This window comes from Danio rerio, chromosome 25, assembly GCF_052040795.2.
Source record: "Danio rerio strain M-AB ecotype USA chromosome 25, GRCz13ab, whole genome shotgun sequence".
Lineage (NCBI taxonomy): Eukaryota > Metazoa > Chordata > Actinopteri > Cypriniformes > Danionidae > Danio > Danio rerio.
The window spans coordinates 31,136,726-31,149,432 of record NC_141045.1 but is presented as its reverse complement, the minus strand read 5'-3'; the positions used below and the strand labels follow the sequence as shown (position 1 = coordinate 31,149,432).

At 33.8% G+C, this 12,707-nt stretch overlaps 2 protein-coding genes across 12 annotated transcripts in view; one reads left to right on the top strand and one right to left on the bottom strand.

The window, feature by feature from the left end:
• Positions 1-4,428, bottom strand: part of slc41a2a (solute carrier family 41 member 2a) — a 31,829-nt gene extending 27,401 nt beyond the window's left edge. For all 4 annotated transcript variants that reach the window (XR_015526588.1, XR_015526589.1, XR_015526590.1 and 1 more), the window contains exons 1-2: positions 4,182-4,428; positions 62-563 (exon numbers count right to left, since the gene is read on the bottom strand). Coding sequence is in view for 1 of the 4 variants with exons in the window: in XM_087312475.1 (XP_087168601.1) it covers positions 62-403 (342 nt within the window). In the remaining 3 variants the exon portion in view is untranslated. The remainder of the gene's footprint in view (positions 1-61; positions 564-4,181) is intronic.
• Positions 4,429-8,802: 4,374 nt separating this feature from the next.
• The window catches only part of washc4 (WASH complex subunit 4), a 64,487-nt gene continuing 60,582 nt past the window's right edge, over positions 8,803-12,707 (top strand). For all 8 annotated transcript variants that reach the window (XR_015526574.1, XR_015526578.1, XR_015526575.1 and 5 more), the window contains exon 1: positions 8,803-8,946. Coding sequence is in view for 3 of the 8 variants with exons in the window: in XM_087312427.1 (XP_087168553.1) it covers positions 8,886-8,946 (61 nt within the window). In the remaining 5 variants the exon portion in view is untranslated. The remainder of the gene's footprint in view (positions 8,947-12,707) is intronic.

Sequence of the window (12,707 nt, the reverse complement as noted above, 5' to 3'; positions counted from 1 at the left end):
ACAAGTATTTACAATTATATTTCAAATCCAGCCCAAAAATCTTCATCCCCCATACATTTACCTGCACTACGTCCAGCAACATCCCAGCCAGCACCGTTCCAAAACCCGCAAGCAGGAATGGAAACAAAATCTGTAAAACCATGGCCCTGATTGACTCACTGGGCATCTCCTGGATATTGTGTGGCTCATCTTGTGATATGTTCACTGTTGCCCCGTAAAAAGCAGTGGAAAGCAGAGGATCAGACTCTGAAGGCTCCCTACTGCAGACACGAGTCAAACTAGATGCCCTGTCAAGATGTCCGGTCTCTGGAGAAAGCTGATGGCTGTTTTCACTGGAGGACAGGAGAGACGATGTCAGCTGACCCTCTCCCTGATTCACTTCAATGACTGATTCCATCGCCATCACACCATGCCAAATATTTTTTTACACAGTCTTGGAGTTTGAATTGATGAGTGGTGGACCATGTATAGATATGTTGTATAATGAATCTCACTGTTGGATATTCAGAATAAAAATGTAATTACGGACCAATGTAAGATGATTTGATGGTTCCTTGTTTCATCTGAAAAACATAAGTCAGAATATAAAAATTTAAAGATTAAAAAGAATTAAATCTGACTGCTGAATATTTGCATCGCTGTTAAATTACTCACATTACAACATTACATTATTATTTCCAATTGTACTCAAAGTCGTTGTAACCAAAGATCAGCTTTGAAATATTAAACCTAAAATGTGTCAAAAACTAATGATTTATTTTGTCAAACAATTATTTTTCTTACAAACTTAATTTTGGGATGCAAAACTTTAAATATTTACAGTACTGTTGTATTAAACCACTATCAAGTAGGTTAAAATTATAATGGTTATGCTAATAACCTATATAATACCTCTATAATTAACTATATTAGTATATATTATAATTCATTCATTTTCTTTATGGCTAACTCTATTAATCTGCCAACTTATTAAGAATATGCTTTATGCATCACTGGGAAACACCCATACACACTCATTCACAAACAAACACTACAGATTTTGGGCAGATACAATTTTAGCTTGCCCAATTCACCTACAGCGCATGTCTTTGGACTATGGGGGAAACCGGAGCACCCGGAGGAAACCCACACGAACATGGGGGAAACATGCAAACTCCACACAGAAAAGTCAACTAACCCAGTTGAGGCTCAAACCAGCAACCTTCTTGCTGTGAGGCGACAGTGCAAACCACTGAGCCACCGCGTCACACTATATTATATTATATTATATTATATTATATTATATTATATTATATTATATTATATTATATTATATTATATTATATTATATTATATTATATTATATTATATTATTATTCATTCAATCATTTTCTTGTCGGCTTAGTCCCTTTATTAATCCAGGATCCAGGATCGCCACAGTGGAATGAACCGCCAACTTATCCAGTTTTTACGCAGCGGATGCCCTTCCAGCCGCAAGCCTTTTCTGGGAAACTATATTATTATATATAGTTTATATATTATCATACTGTATTATTATATTATATTATATTATATTATATTATATTATATTATATTATATTATATTATATTATATTATATTATATTATATTATATTACATTATACTGTATTATTATGTTATATTATATTATATTATATTATATTATATTATATTATATTATATTATATTATATTATATTATATTATACCATATTATATTATATTATATTATATTATATTATATTATATTATATTATTATATTATATTATATTATATTATATTATATTATATTATATTATATTATATTATATCATACCATATCATTTTATATTATATTATATCATACCATATCATTTTATATTATATTAAATTATATTACATTATAAATTCATTTATTTTATTTTCGGCTTAGTCCCTTTATAAATCTGGGGTCGCACAGCGGAATGAACCGAAAACTTATCCAGCATACGTTTTATGCAGCGGATACCCTTTCAGCTGCAACCCATCACTGGCAATTATATTATATTATATTATATTATATTATATTATATTATATTATATTATATTATATTATATTATATTATATTATATTATATTATATTATATTATATTATAAATACATACAAATATAATTAGACATATTTTGTGTTTTAACACTTGAACTTTTTGGATAAAAAAACAGAAGCAGTAACGACACAATTATCATTTAGCACACATGATTGATTATACTGGTCTGACATACTATATAAGAAGAAAAAAATGTTCTACTCTATTAGAGCAATAGCTATTAATTTGGCTATTAATCTTAACTTTAAGTCCAAAACGTTTTGGAAAGAAAAATGAAAACACAAAATTGGTCATCATCAAATCGAGTCATATTTAAATAATACTGAACATTTGCATCACTGTTGGATAAAACACAGAATTTTTCTCTATTTATTATTTGCAATTTCATTTGGAGTCACCGTGACACTGAAGATCAGGTTTGTAATGTAATTTCATTGCACTAAGTGTTTTAATTTGACAAATATGTTTATATTAATTCCACACATTTTATGTAACATACAAATATTTACAGTGCTGTTGTACAACAAGTAGGATAAATTATAATGTTTATGCTAAGGCACAATATTGGCATGATAAACACTGTCAGTTTTCTTATTTTATTTCTTGTTTTATTTATTGCATTATGAAACATTGATCTCTGTCAACTTTTGATGTTAAAAGTTCAACTGTGAACAGTTGAACAAAGTGAATTTTATTGACATTTTAGTAGTCACAGGCCCGTAGGCAGGGGGGGTTCGGGTGGTTGGAAAGACCCATCCCTCACTGACAAAAGTCCAGAATTTCTCCCATACATGTCCTATTTTGACTGCTATGCCATCATAAATAGTGAAAATAACCCATGGAAAAAGACTGTAAGACCAAGCAGAATCCTCTTTTGGCTGTTGCTTCTGTGAGCTAATCAGTTTTGGCTTATGCAAACAATTATTTGCAACACATATCACTATATGCATTCCTGGCGAATTGAATTATTTAGCCAGAGGAACATATGGCTATTTTTTATAAGTTCAACAACCAGCTGTGCAAGAAAACATACAATCTGAACCAGGTGAAGCCATCTTTCCCTACTGTATTGTTTTTAAATGGAGAAAACGTTTTACAACTAACTTTTATTTAAATTTAAATACTAATTTGGCTATTCTTGTTATCCATTCGTTTTCAAATGTACTTTTTATAAGAGAAACTAGAAAAAAGTGAAGATGTACATTATTATTATGATTATTATTATTATTATTATTATTATTATTATTATTATTATTATTATTATTAATATTAATATTATGTTAAAAAAATTTAATATTCAAATGTTCAAATTCTGACTGAGTAAAGTCGAATGCACTGTCCAGTATGTTATTTGCCTAATAAATGACAATAGGCTACTGTTTTTAATTTCAAGCAGACACCTAATGTGATTTTTTATGTTAAAAATAAGTATTTATTCATATTTCTTTATTCTAAATCTTTAGGAAATATCTTCGGTACATAAAAAAGAGTGGTTATGGTGACTATTTGACACTAAAATGTGGTATTTAAATCTCACAATTAAATAATAATAACACTGTGAATAACTGCAAAAAGGTCCGCTTTTTGAGAAAAAAAAACAACCCCTTTCACCAGGCTGGCTACGGGCCTGACTTATAACAATATATTGAATAATAATAAATTTATAGAGAATTAAGTTTGTAAAATAACACAAAAAATACTGGCAGATTATAACCAGGCTTCTGTACCTTAATTTACAACACAACCCTAGACAATAAATCACTTCAAACTATTAACAATGTTAATAAAAGTCATATTTTCAAACTTTAACATCAAAAGTTGTTGGAGAAAAAATCAAGGTCCCATAAAACAATTCCAAAAGAATAAATAATTCTTCAAAAGCACTAAATACATAGTACTGCTAATTACTGTTTTCTGTATAAAATGTATAAAATACACAAAAATTAAATAAGATATGTCTTGTATATAAAAAACAGAAACATAAACACACTTGTCATTTAGCAAACACTATCAGGTCTTACTTTTTAACAAAATATGTTCTGTGTTTAAAGCTATAGCTATTAAATTGGCTATTATTCTTAACTTTAAGTCAATGATACAATAAATATAACTTACCTCAAAGCAGCAAAGACCTAAAACCAACAAGCTGAAAGTAGTCGAGTACATGTTGTACTCGTTTCTCTCCTGATTAGCCTTCCATACACATTATTAGAGTGACTGTGTGACAGTCAATGAAGGTTTGTGGTGAATGTTGTGCTGTCCCCATACGGCCCATTAACTTATTTGGCACACATTTTTTCATTACAAAATGATGACAGACCAAACTGTTGCTGTAGGGTGTATGCTTGTGAATGTGGTCACTGGAGTTTAACTGACTGGTAAACAATAATGTATTCATTTGCACAATAACGAGGAAAAGGTTGGTCCGTATTTGTGTTTTCGCTGTGATGCTTGACGCCACTCGCAGGAAAGTTTGAGAAGTGCAAGTCAAGTCACATTCTTCAAAACATTACTTTTTAATACCAGGTTTACTACTGGCTGTTGTATTTACACAGATTAAATAATTGCTTTGATTTAATCTACTTAGTTTTATTCAAATTAAGAAATGACGTAATCATTTATCTGCTTATGCCCTGATAACACAGCGTAGCAGGGGCGGATTTACCCAATAAGCAAGTGGGTGCTTAGGGGCCCCCAAGTAAAATATATGGTAAATTATGTATGGTAATGGTCTAACAAATACAATTTTAATGTAATTATTACAACTACACAAATTTGTCCCCCATTCTGAATCATCGAGCAGTCCAGCAGTTCAATTACCCTGCTGAAAAATCCAGCTCAATTCAGCCTAGGCTGGTTGGCTGGTTTTAGCTGGTTGACCAGCCTGGTTTTAGAGGGGTTTTGGCCATTTCCAGCCTGGTCTTAGCTGGTCAGGCTGGAAAATGGCCAGCTAAATCCAGCTAACTGACTAGCTAAGACCAGGCTGGAAAAGGCTGGAAACCAGCCTGGAAATGTCCAAAACCCCTCTAAAACCAGCCTGGTCGACCAGCTAAAACCAGCCAACAAGCCTAGGCTGGATTAAGCTGTTTTTTTCAGTAAGGTAGGTAAAGGCTTTAAAATCCATCTAAAAAAAAAAATAATAATTTAAAACGTAGCGATTGCAATAAGATAAAACATTATATATATTATTATATTATATATTATAACATTATAATATATTATTAATTAAATAATTATATATTATGATTTATAGTAAAATGTGAAATAAATTTTTTTTACGTCTAATTATGGATTCTAAATAGCTTGACAAAAAATGTTTTGGCCAATGTAATGTCATGGTAATTTTTGGTGATGTGATAAATGGATTTACCAACTTTTTTTTCTTAGGCTGAACCCTAATTTAGAGGTAACATACTTCCTTATTCCTATTTGCATGTTCACAGTTCTTGATATACTAAAACAAAATAGCCTATTTAATCTACTATTTGTGTCTCACAATCCTGAATAATTCAAAAATAATATGCCAGTGCAATATAATTGACATAATGTGGGCGACATAACATTCTGTTTTAATTATATTATAATACTATTTAATGTAATAAAATAAACATTGGTTGTCACCTCGCAGCAAGAGGGTCGCTGGTTCCAGCTTCGGTTCTTTGCCTCGGCTGGGTCAGTTGGTATTTCTGTCTGGAGTTTGCATGTTCTCCACGTGATGGCGTACGTTTCCTACGGGTGCTCCTGTTTCCCCCACAAAGACGCTAAATTGTCCGTAGTGTATATGTATGTTTGTGAGTGTGTGGATTTCCTGGGTGTTTCTTAGTGATGGGTTGCAGCTGGAAGAGCATAAAACATATGCTGGATAAGTTGGCGGTTCATTCCACTTTCAGGAAATTAACTGATTGAAATTACTTAATGAAAACTGTAGTTAGTAATTTAATGTAATTTCAATTTTAGAATCCATTTGACCTAACATCAAATTGATTTGATTATTTTGTGTCTAAAACAGAAAAAAAGATTAGATTTTTTGTTATCTATGTTGGGTTTGTTCATTGATAATACAATTTACTATAGCAGTTATATGCAGTTGCATAATTACAGCAAAAATAATACTTGAATAACATTAAAAATATATATATTTTTATAAATATATATATATATTTTCACCTAAGTGTCAGATAGTTAACTTAATTTGTCCCGTAAGAAAATTTCATTTGCAGCATACACTCACAGAGACATCAGACATTACACAAATGGCATTTACAGTTGAAGTCAGATTTATTAGCCCCCCCTTCATCGTTTTTCTTTTTCAAATATTTCCCAAATGATGTTTAACAGAGCAAGGAAATTTTCACAGTATGTCTGATAATATTTTTTCTCTGGAAAAGTCTTATTTGTTTTATTTCGTCTAAAATAAAAGCAGTTTTTTTTAATTTTTTATAACACATTTTATTGTCAAAATTATTAGCCCTTTCAAGCTATATATATATTTTTGATAATCTAGAGCAGTGAGTGGTAGGTGTGGTAGGTGCACCACTAGTGGTTCTGAGCTTTCTTCTAGCGATACGCAGAGGAATCCAATATGTCACATGTACATGCAACATTGATTTCAAAATGTATCAAAAATGATTCAAATATGAATATGATCACATATAGCCTATATTTATGAGGTCCAATAATAATTTTCTTAATAATAGTAGTTAATCTGCCATGTTTTTAAACTGTGCAAAGCTGTAGCTGCTTTACTGGGCCTACTACACTACTTTATTTCAAAACTGGTCATTATTTGGTCACTATTATTTCTGAGGTGGTACTTGATGAAAAAAAGTCTGAGGACCACCGGTCTAGAAAACAAACCATTGTTATACAATAACTTGCCTAATTACCCTAATCTGCCTAGTTAACCTATTTAGTTAAGTCTTTAAATGTCACTTTTAGCTGTATAGAAGTGTCTTGAAAAATATCTAGTCAAATATTATTTACTGTCTTTATGGCAAAAGAAAAATCAGTTATTAGAGTTATTAAAACTATTATGTTTAAAAATGTGTTTAAAAAATCTTCTCTTCATCAAACAGAAATGGGGAAAATAAATGGGGGCTAATAGTTCAGGATGGGCCAATAATTCTGACTTCAACTGTATATAAATAAATCATATAAAAACATGGTACCCCTACTCTAAATAAATATCTAGTCTACTGGCCATCAATCAACTGTGACTGATAGAGGAGGAATTTAAAAAACTTTAGCAAATATAAACATACAAATATTAATAACTGGCTGACATTTCAATATGTCAGTCATTTAATAACATTCTGTATATTCACAGTTCATGATATTCATTTATTCATTCATTCATTCAGTTTTTTTTTCAGTTTTGTCCTTTTATTAATCGAGTGTCACCACAGCGGAATGAACCGCCAACTTATCCAGCATATGTTTTGAACAGCGGATATACTTCCTGCTGCAATCTATCACTGTGAAACATCCATATACACACTCATTTACACAAATACACTACGGTCAATTTTAGCTTACCCATTTCATCTGTACCACATGTCTTTGGACTGTGGTAGAAACCGGAGCACCCACAGTAAACAGTAAACCAGTAAACCCACGCGAACACGGGGAGAACATGCAAACTCCACGCAGAAATTCCAGCTGACCCAGCCGAGGCTTGAACCAGCAACCTTCTTGCTGTGAGGCGATCGTGCAACCCACTGCGCCACCGGTTCGCCCAATTCATGATATTTGATTACATTTAAAATGATTTGTTTTAAATGAAAAATGAAAATACACACACACACACACACACACACACACACACACACACACACACACACACATAAACATATTACTGTATTCCTGTATGACAATAACATTACATGGCAAAAGTCTTCCATGTTTGAAATATTTTCAGATCACTATTCAACTAGCTAATGCCAGTAGATATGAAAAAATAGCCTTTTACAACTATGAATAACTATTCATAATTATGTAAACAATAAACTAAAACAAACTGTATTAGAAGGCCTACACTTTACAAAAACGTTTCATTATTTATTTACTAACATGAACAAATAATGAACATTGTTGAACATGAAAACTGTACAGCCTTTTTCACTCATTTGAACATGCACTAATAAAATTCCATTTCATGCTTGGTGACATTAACACAATGTGATTTAACATAGACTAACAATTTATTCATTCATTCATGCTATTTTTGGTTTAGCCTCTTTATTAATCTGGGGTCACCACGGTGGAATGAACTGCCAACTAATCCAGTACGTCCCAAGCAGCTTCCAGCTACAGCTGGGAAACATTCACAGTGAAAACATGCAAACTCCACACAGAAACACCAACTGACCCAGCCAAGGCTCGAACCAGCGACCTTTTTGCTGTGAGGCGAACGTGCTGCTACCCACTGCGCCACCCTAGACTGAACAATAACTTTATTTCCACTAACTATAACGTTAATAAAGAATGATAAATACTGTAATGTATTGTTCATTATTCGTTTATGTAAATATTGTGAAGTGCTGTAAAGAGCTATGTTAGGAGAGCAGGAGCAAGTGAATGATTGTAATTTCGCATATTTTAATAAAACTAAGAGGAATATATAGAATTACTCGACTTTCGATTTTACCTAAGAGCTTTTATTGTGTAATTCGCTCAGCAGCACAACCGGAAGTTGGCTTTAGCATACGAAATCATGTGATTCCCAGCACAGACCCTCCTCTGTCTGTGCAGTAAAGCCCCAAAACAGACTAACCTAATGGCAGCTCACTGAAAACCCAAGTCTGTGGCGTTTCTGTAAGGATGGCTGTGGATTCATTATCTCCTGACTGGGAGTTTGACCGCTTTGACGATGGATCACAAAGTAAGAAACGCGTCTGATAATGCATGATACTGAGAACTGTTGTGTGTTGTAGAGCTGTGCAAAGCCTGCAGCTAGCTCAGTAATGTTAGCTAGCTGTCAGATGACCAGGGGAAAGTGGCCAAGTTTAAGCCCTCTGATTAAATGAGTGTGTGTATGTGTGGTTTTGATCGATTTTACGGAAATGTGATAAGGAAGTCTTTCATTTCGAGTCATTTTCTTCCAGTTACATTATTAGAGGTTTGGGTTTCTTTCAGTGTTAAAATTGTTAATTCATTTGAGTAAATTCTCCAGTGAATGGTAATCGTTTAATGTTTATATATATATATATATATATATATATATATATATATATATATATATATATATATATATATATATATATTAATTCATCCAATATGATTATTTCTAAATAGTTGAGATAATGTTATTATTGTAATTATTAAAAAATATTTTTTACTTAAAGGAAGCGTGTTGAATGCAAGTAAACTGCCTGATGTCTAGATCTTTAGTATAGTTTTGATTTGAGAGAGTACGTCTGTGTCTCGGACATTAGCAGGAAGGCTATTCCTGAGTTTAGGAGCCATATATGAAAACGCCTGACCTGAGTACTACCAGAAGTCTTGAGTTTTGAGATTTTAAAGAGTGTGTTGGAATTTATTAAGACAGAAGGTTGGTTAGATAAACATTAGCTATCTACAGTGCATCCGGGAAGAATTTCCACATTTTTATAAGTTACAACCTTATTCCAAAATGGATTAAATTTATTTATTTATTAAATATTCTACACACAAAACCCCATAATGACAATGAGAAAAAGATTTTTTGAAATTGTTGCAATTTTTTTTTAAATAAAAAAGCTGAAAAATCACATGTACATCAGTATTCACTTTGCCGTGAAGCTCTAAATTGAGCTCAGGTACATGGGCTGTTTTTCAATTCCAAGATCGCAGAGAACGGACTTGTGTTCTTGTGGAGATCGGTCTTGCCAGGTGTCCTTGGAAGAACGAACTCAGGAGACCGCGAGTGCAGAGAACGCGCCCTTTGAGAAATGGGATGCTGCGTTCTTCCTGATGGTCATGTGACCTTCACACGTTTTAAATGGAAATTATTTAAATATTACAGCATTCATACAACAATTTTAGTTTTCCCCCTCTTCAAAATACATACTTTGCATAAAAACATTATAAATATACTCTGCACAATATAAATAAAACAAATTTTAATACGAATTTCAGCAAACAAACAACCCTTAATGTGTTTATTCCTTTATTAAGATATTCAAGTTAATGTTTACTTTCACTGTTTCATTTAGGGAAAACTCCTGAGGTAAATAAGTGATATCTCTGAACTTTAATAATAAATCTAGATAAAATGCTGCGCTTCCCACCTCCAGTCGCAATGACTTCTGGGACTTCCAGAGCGAGTTCGGTGCCCAAGTCTGCAACGGTGCGTCCTCGATATCAAGATCACATCCGGGAAGTTTCACGCGTCCTCCGTACATGATTTGATAAGGCATACACCTGTCTATATAAGGTCCCAGGGTGGACAGTGGATGTCAAAGCACAAACCAAGCATGAAGACTATAGAATTGTCTGTAGGTCTCAGATACGGGATTGTCTCGAGGAACAAGGCTGGGGGAGATTACAGAAAAAATTCTTCTGCTCTAATAGTTCTAATGAGCACAGTGGCCTTCATCATCCATAAGTAGAACCACCAGGACTCTTCCTAGGGCTGGCCGGCCATCTTAGCTGAGTGACTAGCTGCATTGGCCAGTGCGAGCCAGGGCTTTTATCGGGCCGAGCCGGACCAATCGCCCGGGAGGATGAGCAGGGAGGCTGTAATCATGTCGTGTTTCCACTGTCGGGCTAGTAGCTCGCAGCGCGTTAAGCAATCCCCGCCCTTAGAACGTCCCCCGAATCAAACGTCACACAACCCGCCCACTTCAGTGGGAATCAGGCAGATAAAGCGCACCATCGCATCATAACGAAACCATTAATATGAAGACACTGTTACGGTACAGCAGTACATTATATGTCTATACGCACAGGCCTGTGTGTTTCTATTTATTGAATTAATTTACTCGCTGACCGACTGTTGGCATCGTGCGTCGCTTGCCACTAACGGAGGATCCCAGCACAGTGAGCGCACCATCCATAATATAATAACACCACAGAAATTCTCTGTTAATAACTTGGTATGAAATGTATTTTATAACATTCATTCTTATTTAGATGTCAAACATTCAGCCCAAATGCTCCGGAGAGACCTGAAACATAAATTTTTCCCTAGGTTATATAACCTTTCATCGGTGATTCCCCTTTATTTAAGGATGTTTGCATATTACATTTTAAGTAAAGGAAAGTGTTAAGTATTTCAGCACTTAAGAGCAATTAATAAAATATAGTCTATATTTCGCTGCGCTCAGCAGCTTTTCACTAATAAAGCTCTTCATGCATTTAAAATTTCATTTTAAAATTTTACCACGTCAAATAAAAACATAAACACTTGTTTGAGGACACAGAACACATTTTGTGTTTGCAGTTTTCCCTGATGCATTTATAAAGCGGCGCTCCGCAGGACTGGATGACAGAAAAAAAGGTCGCCTAGTTTCTGCTTTCAACCACCCAAAAATTGCTGTTTGCACTATTTCATTGATATCTTCGTATCCAAATACTTTATAAATAACATTTTAAACCTCCTCCAGTGTTTATTGTTTTTAGAAAATATTTCAATATTTTTTTTTCAGATAGGCCTTTGTCAAATGAAAGTAATATATGGCTTTAAAACGTTTTGATGTATTGTATATACCTATATTGTTATAGTTAGCCTTTGTTTATTTTATATGGTTTATTTATTTAATGTGATTTTATTATATCCGATATATGCAACTCTTTAAATTATATTTCAATATAGCTTAGGCTATTTTATCTAGATATGACACTATTGTTTTGAGTCTACAAAATAGGGCATGAAATTTGTAAAGTTTTAAGTCTTTCTGTTGTATTCATTTTTGTATTACCTCAAAAATAAAAAGAAAAGAAAAAAGTTGCTTGCGGCATCAACAGAGTGAAGCGAGCGCTCTTTTACTCAGTCTCACACACACATACAGGCATCTGAATGCGCACAAACACACCTTTTAAATTCGACAAAACTCTCAACAACCTTTACTGTCTGCTGTGTCTTTAATATGGGGTAAAGATTATTATGCGTTATTGAAACATCAAGGAGGACGCAGCAAAGAATGTCACTTATAAGTTAAAGCTTAATTATTTCATGCAACACAGCCTTACATTTAAAAGAGAAACATATGGGCGATCATACGCAAAAAGACCCCAGCCTATAAGGCTAGATGTTTTTCCCTTATTTATTTATTTGTGTGTTTGTTTGGCGCATATACTCTTGTGCGATCGGAAAACTAGTGTATGCCTTTTCTTTTACTCCGCCCCGATGCCCCAGCTGGCCCTCTTTGGCCCAAGGTATTCAGCGGGCCGAAAAAGGCCGGCCGCTGGCCCCAAGAAAGCCCTGCTTTGGCCCTATTAGGCCCCGGAAGTGACAGTGGAAACGTGACTGGCCTTGGCTCGCTTGCTTTAGGTGCGATAGTGGAAATGCGGCTACTGGGGAAGAAAGGCCTTAGTCAGGAAAGGTGATCAATAACCCAATGGTTACTCTGTCTGAGCTCCAGTGTTCTTCTGTGGAGAGAGGAGAACCATACAGAAGGACAACCATCTGTGCAGCAATCCACCAATCAGGCCTGTATAGTA